The 20,338-nt window shown below is 40.3% G+C and overlaps 1 protein-coding gene across 1 annotated transcript in view; it reads right to left on the bottom strand.

The window, feature by feature from the left end:
* Positions 1-14,854, bottom strand: part of LAMA4 (laminin subunit alpha 4) — a 100,653-nt gene extending 85,799 nt beyond the window's left edge. Inside the window, exon 1 of the mRNA XM_054280055.1 lies at positions 14,477-14,854. Within this exon, the coding sequence (XP_054136030.1) occupies positions 14,477-14,677 (201 nt within the window). The 5' untranslated portion in view covers positions 14,678-14,854. The remainder of the gene's footprint in view (positions 1-14,476) is intronic.
* Between the last annotated feature and the right edge of the window lie 5,484 nt (positions 14,855-20,338).

Below are 20,338 nucleotides of genomic sequence, written 5' to 3'. Positions count from 1 at the left end.
ATGGATTTTTCAAATCCAGTCTTCCAGCTGTAGATTGATGGTCATTTGACTGCTTCTTGCTCCCTGGGAGCAAACTAATAGACATTTCAAATTCCTTAGGTCAAAGATGTGGTATTCAGAAGCATAGACACAAAGATTTAGTTCTTCTTCAGCCTGCTGAGAAACTTTATGCAAACAAAAAGAGCTGTGATAACACTGCATCCCACTCTCCTGACCCTCCTGCCTTTGGTGACCTGCAGAAGAACCCTCTCTCCATTTGTTGCCAAAATATAAAACCCAGCAGATTGACAGAAAGCACTGTGTGCAACTCCAGCTCGGTGTCAGCCTCTGTACTGGTGTGCAGCACATTCAGGAGCCCTGGCTGCCTTACACAGCCAACATGCACTTTATTGATCACAGAAAAGGTGCTTAACTGCTGGAGGCTAAATTTCGGGTTGAGAATTCAGTATGTGTAGTTTTTAGGAGTATCTTTTCACTGTGTGGGGTTTCAGAAGTGTATGGATACAATGGGATGGACAAGGGAGAACAGGATATACCTATATCTGCCCTGCAGGGCCCTGCTGCTGTCTGAGACATGCTGGTTTTTGCCCTGGTCCCAGAGGATTGGATAGACTTACATGTTCACTAGAAAACAAATGAACTGCACTTACTGCATAGGGTCAGCCGAGAGGAAAAACCTGAGTCCATCATAGATTGACTTTACTGGACTGATAAGGTGTTTATTAATTAATGCACTTTGGTGCTCTTCATACCTAGACTTTTCCACATTTTTGGATGAGGATCCCAGTGGTGCCAGCTCACCGGTTCTTGCTGCAAATGCTTTGGGACAAAATATTGACTATAGTTGAGAAACACTGCTAAGAAAATTTTGGGATGCATTTAAAGTTAGAACTCTGCTGCTTTTATGTGTGCCCAGGAGACAGTACATATTTTACAGGTACATGTATGATATCTGAGCAGTGTGCCTCAGCAGGCAATCCATCTTTCTAATTTGGCCTAGCTAACCATGAAAGGCTGACTTGCCACATTTCTTGACTAGGAGATAACAAATCACTGAGCCCACCACCAGATGCTTCCAGCTGCCTCTGCATGGCTCCTGATTCCTGTTTTCCAAAAGACTAGGCCCATGAGAGATAACTGCATGAAAACAGTGCTCATAGTATTATTTTCTATTTTGAATATTGTTTGGCATTGCTCCTCTTCTTCACAGTTTTTATTCTCATCTGTTTGACACGTGAACACCAGATTGTTCATGAGATCATCAGCAAAGTGCAATCAAAAAATGCAAAGTACAACTCTGCATTTTTTCACATAATACCTTGTAAGAAAGAGGCTTGACATGGTGGTCTTTGCCTCTCAATGGCTGAAAAGTTTGAGATAACAGATGGCTGTATTGAAACACTGTGATTTTTATTGCTCCTCCAACAATGCTAACCATGGCAGGGGGGGTGGGATTACATGATCTTTAAGGTCCCTTCAAACTCTTCACATTCCATGACTCTATGATCGGAGGGATCCTGAAGTGTATGACTCAGGGTAGAATTTGTGTAATTAAATTTTCTCTGCTTTGTTGTGTTCTGGTTTTTTGAGACACAAGGGAGAACGTATTTCTAGAAGGTGTCCTTGGCCTCTTTATATACAAGTACTTGATGACAGCTCTGATATTGTTTTGACTGTCATTCATGCTGCTGCCACATTTTTACAATAGTAACTATGTAGTTGTGAATAATTTGTTTATTAATTTCTTCTAGACCTTGTGTTCCCAAAATTTGTGTGGACTTGAATTTGCCAAAGTATATTTGGGCAGTCACAATTTCCTCAGAAGCACAGTGAGTACTTGTAGCAATGAGGGGTTTGCTGCAGAGAGTATTTTCCAAGAAGTCTGTTTGTATGTTGTGAGGCATTGATCAAATCCATGGCTTCTCAGTTTGTATTTATAGCTCACCCTAGCTTTTATTTATAGGTTACCTTTTAGTCTTGTCTATATTATATGTCTCTCTTGTTGGCAACGAGGCTTGAATATCGTTTAAACAGTCTTACAGTAAATGCCAACCAGATGAGATGATTGTTCATTGGCCCTTCTTGGGGGAGGCCTCGGTGCTTCTCCTGGGCTGTATCTATTAATGGAGCAACTGAACATTACACTGAAGGGTTTGGATCTCCACCTGCCCCTGTTGGCTCCCACAGCCATTCTGTTGTGGCCTTGTTCTCTATTCATGCTTGTGTCCTCCCTGTTCTGCTTTCCATTTGTCCTCCTACTCCTCTTCTCCTATCTTTGCTATCCCTGCCTATCCCTGCACCTGGTCCCAGCCACTCATCCACTTTATTACATAGGCTTCACCTCTAATCTACAACACCTCCACAGCAATAGTTTCATTATACTGTTTGAAATTAACATGACATAAAATATTCCTTTTCACTGAACATCAAAGAAACTCATCACCTTGTTTCCATGCAGGAGCTGCTCTGTCTCTCTAATTATGTTCATAAGAATACTGGTACTCAAGAAAATACATTCTTCTGCCCATGTCTTGTGTGAAAATGAACATTATTCTTGCATTCTGTTCCTCAGTCAGTAAAATGGAATAATGACCACAGCCATGCAGAATCACAGAAGAGCTGAGGCTGGAAGGGACTTCTGGAGGTTGGCTGGTCCAAGCAGGGTTGCCTTGAGCTGATTATCTGGGACTGTATCCAGACGTACCCAGTGCAACCCATGGCAGAGCACACAGTGTGATCCCAGTGTCCCAGATGTACCCAGTGTACCCAAAGGGACACTCCTCCAAAGCTTCACGTCCTTTAAGAGAATTGGTCAGAACCACCAGGAATACTGAATATCCCCATGTGACCAGACGTTTTGGGTAGCTGTGTTTTGCTTATTCCAGATGTCTGCAGTGAATATACAGCTGTTTCTGGACCCAAGAATTTCTTAATGCAGTGCTGAAAGAATGTTTTTGGCCTTCAGCTAAACAGCCATAGTTTGAAGACATTTTGATATGTGGACAGCACTGCTTGGCATTGTGCTGCCTTCCCCATTTTTCCCACCATTCTTTCTTAGGGCTAGACCTCACTCTTGCATTTGAGGGTGACTTTTATGAGTGACCTGCAATGATTTACTGCCAGAGCTTAACAGATATAGGAAAAGGATTAGTCAAAGAGTATAGAGAGAAAGAACTACATTTCAGTGATAAAATTTCCCATGAAAGCTTCAAACTAACTATGTAAGGAAGATATTTTCAGATATTTAAGGAAAATATGTTTTGTTTTTTTTTATACAAGGAAGGAAACATGAATATGGAAAAATATTTGATATAGTTGTTTTTTTTAAATATCATCTATTAAATACAATGATGAAAGCATTTTTATCTTATCAAAAAAACAAATTAAGAGCAGGAGCTCTTACTCAAGGTACAAAGAACATTAATTCTGCTGGTAACTTCCCCTTTATCTGTCCTATTATTTTCTCTTAATTTATTCCATGCATCTTCCTAGACCAGGCCTTGGCTAAGGAGGAGATTTCTGTGAATTTTTCCAACCACTTTCCAACCACTGAGGTAAACTATAACTAATTTTAAAAATAAAATGCCCTGATGGTGCCCTTTCACAGAGTTGTCATGCTTCACTCTAAGTTATCATTTGAAGAAATAAATGGACTTTAAATTCCCAGACCGTGAGTAATAAATTCACGATTGCCTTTGTACTTGAACATATAAATCCCTATGGAGTGACATTTCAGAAGGATCTTTGTCTTCCTCTGGAGAATGAGGCCCTCAGAAGTGAATAACTGACCTGTTGGCCAAAGTTCTACCATCAAAGTAATCACAGACGGAGACAGACAGAAGTTCTGCTCTCCACCATGAGGTACCCCAAAACGTGCAGGCAAAAGAGGACATCTGCTCTGCAATTTTATTTATTCTCTGTTGATTTTTTGCTAAATTTATCTGAGCTTTGAAGCCTTGCAAACTAGAGAATTAAAAACAAACAAGCTTGTACACCAGCTTCCCCTAGGCCTCCAAGCTCTATTTATAATTTCTGTAAGCCTTCATTACCTCTGGTCTACTGTATCAAATTCTTCTTCTGAAGAAAGGCCACATTCTAACTATTATTACTGAAGAAATGAATTCAGTGTGTGACATCACAGCTAGACAGTTAATTACTCCATTTAATAGGACACTACAGCTGTTAGGGAACTGTCTGCATGCAAAAAGCCACTCTGTAGTATTTACCATTTCAAAGGCAGAAAACTCATGCAAATTAGCCATTTGCAATTTCAAATTTATTTTTAAAACTGTAAACATTCCTGAGACGAACACATTTTTTAGCTTAGTCTCCGAATCAATGTTTATGATAGTTTTATAATAAGCACCCTGGTGTAGTCCATTAAATCCCTATATTTTGCTTTTAAATTTCTGACACTGTTAACTGTGAAATATTTATTATTTCCTGTGTTCCACTGATGTTGTAAATTAGAAATTAACCAGAAGTTGGTGAAGAGATTTGGGCACAATGCTGGTAATCTTTTTTTATCCACTTATCTTGACAGGTATCGCTGTTCTAATTGCATTTAATGAGACTGCAAGCTAAGGTAATAATTGCACACTAACAAGGTTTGTGTTTTGTTATTTAAATTACAAATGTTAAAACAAATTCTTTCCTGCTTAAATTGTCATTCAGTAGAACCCTCCAATATTTTTGCATATTGTTATTTTTAAATTAAATTCTCACATGAGATAGCTTTGATAAAAAACCTCAATGAGTGCATTTGCCATATATCTGGACAAATTATTGGAGTGTTCTGGATAAGTGATGTGAAATGATCATTAAATGTGCAGCAGTGTATTTTTGTGAATCTGAGTAATTTGAGTCTTCAAACACCAAAACAACAATAAATAAAGCAGAGATACCGGTTGTGAACATACAACATTTTTCAATAAATGAACTGCTTAATAAGTGGTGAAACAAATGAAGCATTATTTTCTGTTACCAGTGTCCTTTCTGTCATGCCCTGTGCATGGATCTCAATATTGTTCCTTTTTTCCAGCATTCCTAGTAATGCTCCCACCTGAGAGGACAGGGCTGGTCTGGAGCCAGGCACACCATGTCTGGCCAGTCTGCAGCTGCTGAAGAGTGCATCTGACGATTGCATTTAGTCTGGTTTTCCAACTGTTGCTGTGTTAAACAGCGACTAAACACTAGAAGTTCTCCATCGTTTATATATACAGAGGGGCTGAGCCCTCCTCAGAATTTACTGAAAAAGTTGTGGTTGCCTTAAGGGACACAGGACAAGATACTAACTTCAAAACTTTTTAACTTGAAAACTTCATTTGCTGACTTATTCCTGACAATTTGGATTATTTATGTATTACCTGATGAGTTATCAGGTAATACATAAATAATTGTATTATTTATGTATTACAGCCTCCAAAAGAGAAGTTTATTTCAGATGATAATAAAGGACAAGTTGTGAAGCTGGTGGAAACCCTCTTCTCAAAGTTTTAGGTGCAAAAATCAGAGATCACTAAAACTAAAACTAAAACTAAAACTAAAACTAAAACTAGCAAGACGGAAAGTAGTTAGTAGTAGATAAAATCTGGCTAGCAGGAGGTCACAGAAAAAAACCTCCATTTCTCCCCATGGCATGGTAGAGCTGGCAGTCAGAGAGACAGTGAATGTGGCTAATTGCACATGGGTAACCTCCAAACCAGTAAGCAAAGCAGAGCTTAGCATGCAGAAAAAAATGACAAGGAACCCTTTCCCCAGCCCACTGTCACTCTGTATTCTGATTCCTTGGGTGGGCTTGTGTGAGCCTCCACTGCAGCAGTGACAGACTGATGGGGACTCCCAAAAACAAGAAACAGCTGAAAGCCAGATGGCTTTATGCAGAACAATAACATTATCTTTTACCTTGACTAAGTAATTGTATTAAATTTTTAAAAAATTTCCTGTGTTGAAAAAGTTTCCAGACTGTTATCCCTTCCCCAGTTCAAGTGGAAAACAAACTGCCATTCAGCAACAGAGACGGGGTTGGATCCAACATAAACATATCTCAGCTAGGCATTCTCCATAGAACTGCACAGTCATTTTTTCCATATACAGTGGGAAAGACAAAGCCTCTGCTTAAAAGGCATTCTCTCAAAAGGGGGAGGGCTGAAGTGTTTTAGCTGTCTGGAACCTGGCTAAGAATCAGATATTACTACCAGTCTCTAATTTATTTATTAGTACTGCCACTGAGTGAAAAACTTACAAGATGTTTGCTGTTGGAAATAGAAAATCTGCACTTGAAATGGTAGCTGGTTGATTTTCCTCTTTCAAAAAAATGCCAAGTTTATTCAATTTACAGGAAAAGGGATAAACCTATGTTATTTCCTCATTAACCACCCTCCACCCAGTCCCCACTTACATGAAATGTACATTCTGAGTCATTGAGTCTCTCTGATAAGTGAGACATAATCAGTTGACAAACCACAGTACTCCCTGAGAGATTTACAGATAGAGACAAAAATTTTCAAGGGATGAAAAAGAAAAGTGAGCTTTAAAGCAAGTACTAATGTGCCTATGGGACACTTAATACTGAGAGGGTAAATCTCAAGCTTCAATTTCCTCCCTTCCAGATTTCTAGTATTTCCTGGTTTGATTTTGCATCTCTTTGAAATGTTGGAATCACAGCAGAGAGGAGCAGTGATCTGCTTGACCAATAGCCATAGCATCAATTAAAAGCCTGTTAGAAAGAAACCCAAGCCAATGTGACAATCTTGAAAGATGAAGAGAAATAGCTTTCATCCTTCTCTGCCTTCCAAGGGTAGCCCAGCTATGGACAAGGCAGACAGCTGCTGGGGATGCTTGATGGGAAGATCCCATGTTTCTGGGCAGTTCTCAGATATAAGGCTTTCCCCCTGGATTGTTTCAGCACTTTGCAAATGTTTGGGAAGAGAGTAAGACAGCCCAGAATGGTTAATTTTGTAGTGCATGCCATACATTCAGGATGAAGCTGGGCAGAGGCTGTGCTCTGAAAGGAGAGGGGAAAAGCCAGGGATGGGGAGAAGGGGTAACCTGCCTCTATATCTCAGTGCCTCTGGGCTTGTTTCATCATAGACATTGTCTGACAATGAAGAAATAAATTTTCTGTTGGCTCAAAGAGAGGGAAGAATTAATGTATCAAGAGAAAAACAAATTTTTTCTCACCCCTCACAGAAATCTATCACCAAACACCCTGAATTAGCTGGTGCCTTAGATACCCTGTTGAACCTCTGCAGACTATCCTTGCCATTGGCTGGAAGCAGAGAGCCACAGAAAACCACAAACTTGCAAAAGGCTGGGCAGGGTATGCTAATTCCCTGACCTCACACCATGTCTACACCTCTAATACCTGCTCACATCCCCCTGGATGGATCTGTGCCAGGTACTGATGCTCTGGAGACCTTGCCAACCCTCAATGGACAATGGACCAGGCTGTGTTAGCCTTTCTGGGCCATGAAGGATTCTAATAGTAAGGGTAGGGAGGGTTATGTTATGTTTTGTGCTGCCAGATTTTGTTTTTATTATTTTCTTTTTTTGGATACTGGATCTGGATAAATGCTTCCTTTCACAAAGTGCTTTTGAGGAAGGGTCCCTGGAGCCAGGAGTGGGGAGCACAGCATAAGGGAGTCGTGAATGGCAGGCTGTCTGTGCTCTCTGTGGGCTAGCATCCAGGCTCAGAGGTGGAAAACCACAGAAGGAAACCATAGGACATACTGGCCTTGCATTAGCCTTGGCAGAAAGGTCTGCTAATCTCTTGCCACTTGGAAGGTCCTTCATAAAAGACGAAAAGATCCATTGTAGGGTGGGAACAGGTAACAGAGCTCAGAAACTATCTGGTTTAGGTGCTGGTTCTATGTAGCTACTTTTCCTGTAGTTACACTGGCAGCAATGGTCAAAGATTGAATGAACTAATTTTTATTTATTTTCTTGGGTAGGCAGAGTCAAACAGTGGCCCTGAATATTACAGTTTTAGTTAAAAAGTCTATTTTTACAGAACATATTGAAAGCTGTTAATACAGTTAGAGTATTTTTTTCTTGTAATTATTAACTTATGTTTCAAATTAATTAAGGTGTGCCAGTTCCTCTCATACTCCCTGTCTTCCATATGCCATGACCTAAACATTAACATCATAGTTGTTCTTACAGTCTTGTAATGTTGGAATCGTAATTTCTAAAATATTTTTCAGAGCCCTCTCTCATTCTTTGACTCTTGAATGCTGTGGGGTTTAGCACTGTTTCTTGTTGGTTTCTCACAAGAGAAAAAAAAAAAGAATTCTAGTATTCATGAAGTATTTATTTCAAGGAAATAACTATATAAAGAATTGCAATTTACAGCTAAAAAGGAATTACAAAGCCAGATCATATTTAGTATATTTTAGTCAATCTGTTTTCATTATCAAATACACACTTTATTTATTCTGACTGACAGTTAGGAAAATCTCTTTGAGATTTTAATGACAAATAATAAGATTTCAAAAACTTTGGAGCTCTAACAGCTTTGTGTATAATGCTATTCATCAGTTGTTGAATCTTGCATTAGGATGCATAACCCAAACATCCCCAGCTCATAGTGCTGTGTGAAAATGGACTGGGATGAGATCCAAACATTCAAGAGTACCAATTAAAATATAAAACCTGAAGGGTCTATATTTTGGTGTTTGAAATAGAAGTCCAGAAGCAAGTTGTAAATGATCAGTGGCATCTTATATGTTACTCAAAAACTAGACCTCTTTTACACAGCTCTTGAACACTAGAAGCTCTAATTGCTATCAGTTTAAATCAGGCCAAGTTTTCCTTCAGAAGGCAGTTCTTTCATTTCTTCTCATGCCCCCTGGAAAAACTGGACTTTTAATTCCTTCCTTGCTTCCCATGTTGTGAATAAGAGTGGGCATAAAATGCCTTTTATTGGTTTTCACAGCCCAGAATAAGCCTTAGGGCACTTGCCCAAAACTTTATGGGAATACACTGCAGTGGAATTTGAATTTTGTTTTCTGGTGGGTGTTTTACACATCTTCTTGAAATGGAGAAAACTTCCAACAGAGCATCTGCTGTGTTTTGTGCTTCCATTTACTTCAGCCTCCTATGATTCAAAAGGTTTGGAGACTGGTGGCACTACTCCAAGCAGCTGATTTTCATTAAAGTTTTGATGAGAAACTTAAGTTGGAATCACAAACATCTGCAGTAAAACTTCCTCCCCACTAATAGATGTTTCTCAGAACATAACCTTGTTGTATCAGAAAAAAACAGCAGCTAGAAATCCAAATTTCCCATTATAGGAGTTAACCTAACATAACCTCAAGGGTCTGAAGTGAATTAATCTCAAGATCTGCTTTTTAAAAGTATATGCAGTTCTCATTAGCTTTAAAGAATATAAAGGTTCCTGTCAAGCTAAAACCCTTTTTGGCTCATACTTCAGGATTAGGTCTTCTGCTGCTTCTTGTAGTACTAGCTTGTTTTGAACAGATTAATTGTACAAGTAAGGGTCAAATTGTGGTTTCTCTCAACAGTTTGCAAGATTTTCTGTTTCAGCCATTTTGAGGAAAAGGAGTGAAGATGACTTGGAGATATTTTGAGTTTTTGTTAACAAGTGGCTGGGACTTATGGTTGCTGTCAGTTTATATAGTTAATGTGAGCCATTTTAGAGAGGTGAGTTTGTTAAAAGTCCTATGCCAATCACTGCTTATCACTTTAGAGAACCAGAAGGCAAGCATCTCAAATAATGGTTCTTGTGTTTTATCAGCAGCTGCTGGTAAAAGTCAGGTGGGAAAAAATGACTGTCAAACACCTCCTTTTGACACACAAGCTCCATCAGATAACTTCTGTCTCTTACTTTCTCTTATAGTAAATGGCTAATTTTGACTTGATCATGATAATTGTTTCCTTTAAAGGACTTTTGCCTCTCTGCCTTTCCCCTGAGTCAAAAACACTGATGCTAGAAACAGTTTTTCCTCTTCCATCTGTCCAACAATATCATGCCTTCCTTCAGTCTGGGAATTGGCTTCCTGCCCTGTCCCAACTTCTTTTTTTCCTTTACTCTTAAGACTCTTGATTATCTCATTCTTGCTCTAATTTTTTCCTCTCCTTTGTCTTCCTGCTTTAATTTACTTCCTTTCCCACTATTTACTTCACTTCTTTCCATGGAGGACATTTGAGATTATATTTTTTTTTGGCTTGGCAGATGTCTCCACAGAACGTCTATCTTCCCTTTCTTTTCCTAATCCTTCCCACACTCATCTCCTATACTGGCCTCTGTAGTCATTTGTGTTAGCCTTGGTCTCTGGCGTCTTGTAGTCATTTACGTCAGAATGAAATGAATATTTTACTGGATGTCACCTTACATTCATTTTACATTAAGAAGAGTGACAACAGAATGTGAATCACAGAGAACCATTTGTGATACTCTTGAGTATTTGAAGTCTTGTACCGTGTTTTACTCTCACCTTAGACTCTGTAAGGGACTTTCTTCCTAATGGGGAACAAAATCCATGCCTATATAATTAAAATCATTATATCAGTGGAATTTAAAAACACAGATGTTGACAGTAGCAGGCTTCAGACCCAAATGGTAATGTATGACCTGCCTTTTAGCTTAGAGGCATGTATTTGAGCGGGACATAACTGTTCTCACAACATCTGATTTTGAATTTTACTGCTGTGCCTCACCAAACCTGGAAGTGTCTCACCATTCCCTTTCCTTCTGCTGTGTCCAAGATAGTGAGTGGACAACTAAAACAAACAGCTCTCATGTTTGCCACTTGCTTATCTGCTTTCATTTGATATCTGCCTGTTTTAAGTCCTTTGCTTCCATCTCTCACAAATCTTCCTTATAAAATATTTTAATCTGTCCTTGTTTGGAAAAACCAGTCTCTGACTTCATGCCACCTAGCTGCTGTTGGGTTGCACTGATGAGCTGGATCCAATGCTCTGCACTCACTCTTTTTCTCTCTGTCTCCCCACCTCCCCATATTATCTTTATGAGCCAAGGGACTTAATTTTCCTAAATAGCACACAAGTACTCTGAGTACTTAAGAGTGCTTTTCATATTGATCTGCCTCTTCATGGACAAACCAACACAACTGAATAAAATCTCCAGTGCTTAATCACTTCTGAAAATAAAATTTTTAACTTGTAGTTTCAACATAGTCATCTTTAGTTTCCAATTGTTGCATTTACCAATACCTTAATTTATTAGACCAACAAGCATATTTTTTTCTTGTATATGTAGTTAGACAGTAAGTTCAAATTTTTTTCTTAACCTCCCTCTAAGTTGGCAAATTGGATTGCAGAATCTCTCAGCTGTCTTCAAATTCCTAACACTGTAATCCTTGTCATGGTACTTTTCTGGATAATTTTAATCAATTTATAAACAGTTTTTGGGTTTTTTTGAAATAAGAGGCAGATATCTTATTTCACTGTGGTCACTAACAATGCTCCTTATGTAGGGAACATAACATTTCATTGTGTGGAATCTAGTCTGGCTAATTTAAACATCTACTTTAGCTGCTTCATAAAGCTGTCCTGAAGCCAGAATCCAACAAAGTTTTTAAAGAGGAAGAAACTCCTTTGAGCATTTCCAGGGAACACTGCTAGAAATTAGAGGCTTAAAAATTCTGCTGTCTCCACTAATGTATGGGGAATTTGGATTTGTACCTGAAGACAGTCCATGATTCTGTTTGAAGCATCTAGAAACAATTTATGTGCCTAATTTAGTGTTCTGGATCACATAATGATTAAGAATGAGGGCACCAAGGTAGCTGACGTTGCCTGAAGTCCAACTCAGACCCATGTACTCTCTGTGCATGGATACACCAGATCAGGATTAAGAATGTAGCTAGTTCTCTTCTCTTAAGAGGTTTTCATCCTAATCCCAGGTGACAAAAATCAAAAAAGGTAAAGTTCCTCATTAATTCTGATTTTTTAAACCACTTGTCCCAGTTTCTCCCAGTTTAGGGTTGCCACACATGGTAAAGGAAGAGGATTGGAAAGCTGAGAAACATTCACTAATACGTATTTATATTAATTGAGATCTCCTGTTCTTCAATAAGTTCATAATATCAAACTCTTACTGGGATTTAAGAGCATCCCACCAGTTACATCTTGGAAACTCCCACTGGCGCGTTCCACGTCGCAGCTGACTGTCACCACAGACCACAGTGAAGCCCCATCTGTGGCTTTGCAGCTCTGCCCTATGAAACTGCCCCCTTTGTATAATTTGGCACTATTTGACATGACTAACAACCTCTGTCTGCTCGGGGGAGCTGTAGGCCTGAGTCAATATTTAGACAAAGGAGCTGAATCAAACCGCGCTGTGTAAGGGAGTTTACTCTGCGGTTCACTGTGAGCTCTGGGTTAAGCACTCGTGCTTCCAAAGAGGCTAATTCAAATCCAAACCTGCTGGGATAACCCTGTTCCTGAGGCTGAGGAAGGGGAGGTCAGCTGTGGGAGGGAGAAGCTCTTGGAGGACCAAAAGTAATGTTCCTTCCTTGGATGAGAGGCTACCAAACCACCATTCTCTGGCCCCTACATCAACCTCCAGGCTTAAAGCCCATCCCTCAAATCCTGCTACCAACCACACACATGGATCAATGAGTAAGTGGGTTCTCACTGTTAGAGAGGCATCTGTCCTATCCCAAAAAAAGCATCCTACTGGGCCTGGTGTCCTTGGAAATTTCCATGGATGTGAGGCCTGAAATATACAGGTAGCAAGGGGTCCTCAACTCCCTGCTTTTTCCTCATGAAACTAAAGTGTTCTGCAGCCAAGGGCCTTGGCATGATGATACCAGGCACAGTCATCCAGTGGTAACATGGGATCCAGAGTCTAAGTGCTGTCATTGCATGGGCTGAAGTGAGCTACCAGAGGAAACACCAGTTATTGAGTCTATTATGTTGGCCTGAGCAAAAATTTAGAAAGGATTGAAATGGTTGAAGGAAATTAAAATGTCATTCCCCTGGAAGCGTCCAATATATCTCACAGTGCTTTCCCAAGATAAAATCTAATAGATGTACAGGAAAAAATGTGAAATGTATCTTTGGGAAAACCATACTCTGCTATCATAACAAGAAAGACTAACAATCACTTATGCTCATTATCCCATGAAAAGCAGCTACAAAACCCATCCAGCTCTTAAGTCAGGCATTTCATTGAGGGACTTTCCATGTTGCAAGCAACAGGTGGCAATGCAGCTTCTCTGGGCTGATCCAAGGCCAGAGGAGAAAATCTGTACATCCCACACCATGAAGCCTGTCCAAAAACTGGGATAGCTCCTGAGAGTCCTTATGCTGAGCAAAGCAGGGTTTAACCTTCAGTTTTCTCACACAGGTCATGTTTCATGAGGACTCTCTGGCAGGGTGGGCAGGCGTTTCCTGAGGCTGTCCAGCTGCTTGGAGCAGGGGGAATGAGCTCTGCCCTGCCCTGCAGCAGCAACCCTGTCGGAAGGCTTTATGCACTTATTTCCATGGCTGTTAATTCTGGCAAGTAGAGGATAGGTGGAAAATCAGCCATGTGATATTGGAGATTGCAATCTTGATATTGTCACAGTGACACAGCTGTGCTAATCTCACCTCATTTTTGGAAGTTATGCTAGAAGAGCTACCCTTTCCCTTCCCATGACCTTATGGAACTCAATTAGCCTCCTACTCTGCATCTACCACGCATGAGATATTACTGTGCTGTGTCCACTGTTCCACTTCCAACCTTACCCCACCCCCCTGTGTATGCTGGAGTAATTTATTATTTCCTCAAGATGTATTTTTGAGTAGCCCATTCTCCATGCAGAGCTGCTAAAATAAAGAGCATAAATCAATCCCAAAATAACAGTGAAAAATTTTCCATTGTCAAATTGCTTCTCAGATCTCTCTAATTTCATTTGTCACTAATCCCAACCACATAACTTTTGGAAGTTGAAATCTCTGCAGGTGTGTTCTCTGCAGGCAGTTTCCTAGATGCATTTGATTTATCATCCCCTGCTTTCACTGTGAAAACAAAGTTCAGATTTTGGAGGTGAATGGCACTCAGAGGCAAAAGCACAAACTTCTACAGGACAGTTTGCCATCAAAAGACAGACTCTTTTGGGAAATTTCAGTGAATTACAATTGCAGGAATTACAAGGCAAGCAGAAAAGTGTTGTGACAATTAACTCTTGTAAAATAGCTCTGTTTGGACAGGCCTGTTTAGTTATGTTGGCAGGAAAGTCAGAGACATGCTAAGCCAGCTCCACTGCAAAGTACAGCAGCTGTCTGCTCACAGCAGGCAGGGCATGTGTACATTTGGAAGTCTGAGCTGTATCTCTGCAGTCCCGAAACGCAGCGTCTCAGACCACCTCCCCCCTCACCCCCAAATCCTCCTGTATCGCTTTAAGGCTCAAATGGTTAAGCTAACGTTTACCAGATGGGAGCTTTGACACAGACAGGTGAAAACAGAAAATCGCAGACACTGAGAGAGAGAAGGGAATTACTGTACCTCAGCAAAAGGCACCCAACTTCCAGTAGCTACTGCCTGCTGCTGCCCTCTGATAGCAGTGGCTTCTTGCGTGCTGACCGCTGAGCTACCTTCAATGTCAAACTGAAAAACGCTTCCCTCACTCGAGGCTGTGCTGGAGGAGAAGCATCTCAAAAAGAAAAATACAGGAGAAATGAGGGGCCAGGCGGAGATCAAAGCCATTTCCTCCCCTTACATCCAGCAGTGGTCTTCTAGCGTCTCAGTAATTGTTTACCCTCTTCTGCAATCAGCCCCCCTTGGCTTAGTGGTGCCTCAGTTATTTTAACTTTCTTTCAGCATTCAGTTTCCAGATGTGGCACTTCAAGGCAGTCTAACCGGATCCCGATTTAAAAGAGGGAAAAAAAAAAAAAAAGAACAAAAAAAAAGGAAAAAAAAAAAAGAAAAAGAAGGGAAGAAAAACGCTTTTGCTGCCTCCCTCGTTCTCTCTCCGTGCCTGTGGCTCCTCTTTTTCCCCAGAGGCTCCAGCACAATAACATACAGATGGGCAGTGCTTAAGCAGAGAGTGTCAAACAGAGATTGTATTCCAGGAAAGCACCGCTAGCTCTCCAGCCACCTTATCTCCCCCTGTCAGGATACAGACTGACGCTCCGTTCAGTGCTCTGGCTTCCTTCACATGTTCACATCATTCCCTCTTTTACCTTTCTTGTGGAGACCCTCCCACTCAAACTTTACTGTTCAGAAAGTGAGGTCACCCTTTCCTCCCTCTCCACGCCAACCCCCCACAACTCCATCGGACTGCTCCAAACAAATCACTAACTCTCCTGACTGTTTATTTTTTAACATCTCCAGTTTATTCAGCGGAAGGCAGAAAGGTGCCAAATTTATTAAATAAAAACCCGCTAGACTAGCCATTCCTTATGTCATGGGGGAGGGGAGGCTGTGGGCAGGAGGAGGAGGAGGAGGAAGAGGAGGAGGGAGACAGCCTGGATGTGCCATGGGGTAATAGGGCTAAGTGGTTTCTCTAACATGCTTCATTCAGTTCCTTTCCCTCAAGCCCAGTTCTCAGCTTCTCGCTGGCTCGTGAAAAAGAATATCGTTCACTGCGATTTTGGAAAATGACTTAATTCCTCAGACTCATGAACTTTTATTTACAAAGAGCATCTTGTATTCCTTTTTCAAGAGATGCTTTGTGAGGCCCTGGTAACAAGGCTTGCAGTGTGTATGTGGAAGCGAGCTGAATATGTTGCCCACAGCTCACTTCATTTTGTGACTATGATCTCAAAAAGACAAGACAGTAATCCTTGCTAGGTTTTGGGATGAAGTCAGGGTATAATTATACTAATGTGCACAGCTCCAGCCAAGAGGTCAGCACCTTGTCCATCAGTGGTCCTGAATGCAGGGAGTAGTAGCACCATTGGCCAGTCAGGCTTCTTTCTTAAATCTTTGCAGAAATTGGCTTACCAGGCTTCATCTTGAGAGTGGATTTCTTCTTTTTCCCTCCCTTCATCCTTTCCTTTCTGGTTGAAGATATTATCAACCAAAGAAGCAGCCAGTAGAGATTTAAGGCTAAAATGAGGACTTTGGTGCTCTGTTAACTTCCATACACCTGTAGACACAGTTTTGGACCCATAAATGCTGTACAGAGGGACACAAGGCAGTTCACTGTGAAGAAATTCTGCCTGATTCAGAAATGGCACAGCTGAGCAGGCAAGGCCACTCAAGCTTGTGGGGCAAAGTATTCTCCCAGCAGAAAAGAAGATGCTGTGTGACATGAGGGTATGAGGTTCAAGACCAAGGTTAGGAGCAGGAAATAAAAGATATAAATGGTAGCTGAGGGTTATTCCATTCTGAGAGGAATAGAGCATCTCTCTGTTAGCTGAACCTGACCTGGTGGCAAGCACACAGTTCTCCCAGAGCCTGAGGGTGAGATGTCATGGCTGCCAGAACTTCCCTAATTCTTTCTGGTAATGGCAGTCCTGGAAATGGCCTGTAAGAGGTCTGAAGCAGGAAGCAGAAGACCAGGGAGTCTTCAGGCAAGGAGTCTATGACCATCCCATTAGGCCTTCTGCCACTGGGGCAACCTGAATTAGTAAAGATAACATTAAAGCAGGGCTAAGAAAGAGAACAAAACATCTTGAAAGTAAATGTTAGAATCACAATTCCCGTGGTGGTAGTGGAAATTTTTAACTACCCAGTGAATTGTGGAGCAAATTGCCACAAAATGTGTGAGAAAATTTTTTGGATGTTTTTTGTTTTTTGAAAAACCTACCACCAACCAATCTTCTATGTCTGCTCCCAGGCATTTGGCTGGCCAGCTTGATAAGACAGGCTTTAAACTGAAAGACCTGGGGAATGGTGCCCAAAGTGGCAGTGCTCAGAGCCTCTCATCCAGGTGGGAATAAGCAGGCCAGCCACAGCAGTGGCAAATGTTCCTCAGTTGCCTCTCAAGCTGAGAACCAGAAGGCAAACCACTTGAAATGTGTGTATACCTCCTGTGCTCCTCCTCCTGAGAAACTGGCATGCTCCATTACCCCTCTGAAATGCCTGTGCACCAAGGCACACAGCATGGGGAGTAAACACGAGGAATTAGAGGTCCGTGACACTCACAGGGCCATGACTTTGGTGCAGTTAGAGATGTGGTGGGATAGCTTGCATGACTGGCGTGCTGTCATGGCTGAACATGTATTTAATGAAAGACAGGCCTGCAAGGTGAGGTGGTGCAGTTGCTTTTTATGTGAGAGAGCAAATCGAATTGATGGAGCTCTGCATAATGGTGGAGGAAGCATGAATCAAGAGCTTATGAGTAGGAATTTATTTGGGTGGCACTGTTGAGGGTGTTTTCTAGAGGCCACCTGCTCAGGAGGAAGCAGCATCCTGGGCCTTTCTCAGTGCAGACAACTGACCATCTGCACCCTGCACATTCCATTGAGGGACACTCCTCATCATCTGCATCTGTATTCATCTGCTTCACCAGAGCAAGAAATACCATCAGAAATGTCATTAAGGATGCTAAGATTACAAGTTCTTTGAGTAAAGTCTGGTGTCTTTTACACATACATAGCAAGTAACCAAATGAACTTCAGAGTATGATGGTGTCTTGCCTAGTAGGTTAATAATAATACAAAATTCCTGAAACACATTTAGAGAAAAGAGAAAATATATTCTTGAAATGGGCAAAAGTTACCAAGTGAAAAAAAAATTGTTATATGTTTTATTTCTTTATGTAAAATCAGAACAAAGATATTTGTATCCTTGTAGAAGAGTTCACCATGCTAATTTACAGCAGTTTAAAAGAGGAAATGCTGTAATTATTCTCAGGATCAAAATCCTAAAAGGAGGAAGATGTCTGCTTAATATCTTTTTAAAATCCCAGACTGGCCTAAGGCATTAAAATTTTGAAAAATTTCATGTTGTGATTCTATATAACAAAAGAAATACAGGTACCTTCAAATGGTGGAATTATTAAGTGATGAATAATTTATTCTAAAGAAATATAGAAAATAGAACACAGCTCACAAGATCTGTCTCCCCAAATATATTAGTCCCATACAAGAAAAAGTATGGCCAAAGTCTTTTGAGCAGAAAATATTACATATTCCCCTAAATATCACTATACAGTGGAATACCTTGCTAAAAACCAACTGCTTAAAAAGCAGTTTTCGGCATTTAATTTTAAATACTTTAAAAGACTGTATTCCTCTTAAAAGAAGTGCACATTTGTGCAGATTTTTTCAAAAAATTGAAAAAAAATTAAAAATATGCATAGAGTGCTTATGAAATTTAAACCTTTAAATCTAAATTTATGCTGTGATAGACTTCCAGTTTCTTAATCTTTGGCTGAGATGATGTGGCTGTGTAAGCAGCCTGAGATTTGGAACAGGACTTCTTCAATATGGCAGGGTGCAGAAACAGGAGTTTCTCCTTCTGTTTTCACTGTATCATCCTCTGTTCTTTTTATGAGTTCTTTCCCCCATCTTTAACATTTGGTTTTGATTGGCTGCGATAGACAGTGGAACTGGTGAAAGACAATAGGAAGAATCCAGCGGAAGGCCTATTACAAATAACATATTCCAAATTAACCAATCTCAAGCTTTTGTGTGTGGGCCACTGGTGGTTTGTCAGCTCCCAGTGGGACATCTGCAAGCAGCCTGTTGAGCTCTAGTGCCAAATGTTACTAGTTGAGCATGTGAGAATGTTGCATGGTGGTCCAATGGAAATGTTGACTGTTGACTGATGTTGTCATCCAAAATATTTCAGAACCAGCGTTCAAAGTACCTTTCTAAAGGTTAGAAGACATTGGCAGCATGTCTTTGTATCATCAAATGAATTATCTACAGTCAAAAACCTGCGGCAATCAAATGGCATCAAGCAAGAATTTCTCTGTCACAATTAGTGCCAGAGAGAGATGCTAATAGAATTGTACTTATGCAAACAAAATGTCACTTTTTAAAACTTACTTCATGTGTTTTGGATTATGTCATACAAGGAGAAATCTCAGTTGGCTGGTGGAAGGTAGAATTTATGCTGTAGAGTTCAAGGACGTCATACTGTCAGACTTTAAGTTGTACCCCTGCAGAGAGATGTAAGCATGTTCTTTGTTTCTTTGCTATACTATTTAGAAGCATCAGCTAATTATTTTCCCACATGAAGGCATTTTAAAGCCAACAGTTCTCATCCCTCATGTAATTAGTTACTGGCAACACTGGGATCTGGCTCATTCCATGTTGCTTGCAACCAGCCTCATAGTATTTCTGTGCAATGATGCTTGTCACTGCCCAATTTCTCCACTGTAAATCTTCAATAAAACATGCCAAAATCTTGCTAATCTGATGGAAATATAGTACTAAATTCCTTAGTACTACAGTATTAAAGACAACCTTATTCACCAAGAAAGATGTCTGAAGGTTTCCATCTCGAGTGTAACAGGGATAGAGCTTTCTCTCTCTCTTGCTAAAAGCCTTCTCCTTGGGAACTGTATGGACCTTGCAAGATGAGGAATGAACCACAACATATCTAATACTGGATAACTTGAAAACCCAACCTACACTGGTTGCTAGAAATCAGTCAGGTTTAGAGTAATGTTTTCCCAATCAAGTGTCCTCTCCCTAGAGTCAACCAATAAGTAATAATAATATTTGCACAGTTTTTCAATATGAAAGTCTTTTAGTACTTCTGGTAATTTTTAACAGTCTTTTCTGAACCTTCTGATAATCTTGCTATATTGTTATTCCTGTTGAATGGCCTGAACTATAGATGTGCTATGCCACCATTAATGATAATATCTACTTAATTCCTTATGAATTCTAATATTCTGTATACTTCTGATACAGCTTTTCTAGCAAATTGCTTAGAGGTGTGTAAGAGGTGCTAGCCTAACTTCAAATGTAGAAGGGTGCATGAGAAAAGAAACCACCATCATATTGCATGTTGCATAAATAGCAAAGACACTCAGATGTTAAAAAGTGAGCTAGAATAGGTGAGGCTGCTGAGATGAAGGTGGTATTTGCAGGGATGGAAGCCATGCTTCAGTCTTTTGAGGATAAAGAGTTGAATCTTTTAATTTCCTGTTACAATTCCCACACCATCTTGCAGTGGCAAGAGAACCATTGTAATATTCCATTCAGTTTCTTGACCCAGTGTTTTGCTCTGACATTTTGGCTTGCACATCTACAACCTAATATTTCCAGATGGTCTCTCATATAAGTTCTGGGTGTGTCTGCTTATCTGTTAAGATAAAATTAGCCAAGACAAATCAAGTCAGTCTGTTATAGCCAGTAAAGTGACACCTTTGGTAGAACAAACCAAAGTGTTATGTGAGAGTTGTATTTTAAAAACTGTTTTTACAATGGAATTGTCCCTAGTTTTATCAAATATGCTTGTAGG

This window comes from Melozone crissalis, unplaced genomic scaffold, assembly GCF_028551555.1.
Source record: "Melozone crissalis strain CALT ecotype California unplaced genomic scaffold, PUWL_Pcris_2 ptg000027l_1, whole genome shotgun sequence".
Classification (NCBI taxonomy): domain Eukaryota; kingdom Metazoa; phylum Chordata; class Aves; order Passeriformes; family Passerellidae; genus Melozone; species Melozone crissalis.
This window is presented reverse-complemented; position numbering and strand designations above follow the sequence as displayed.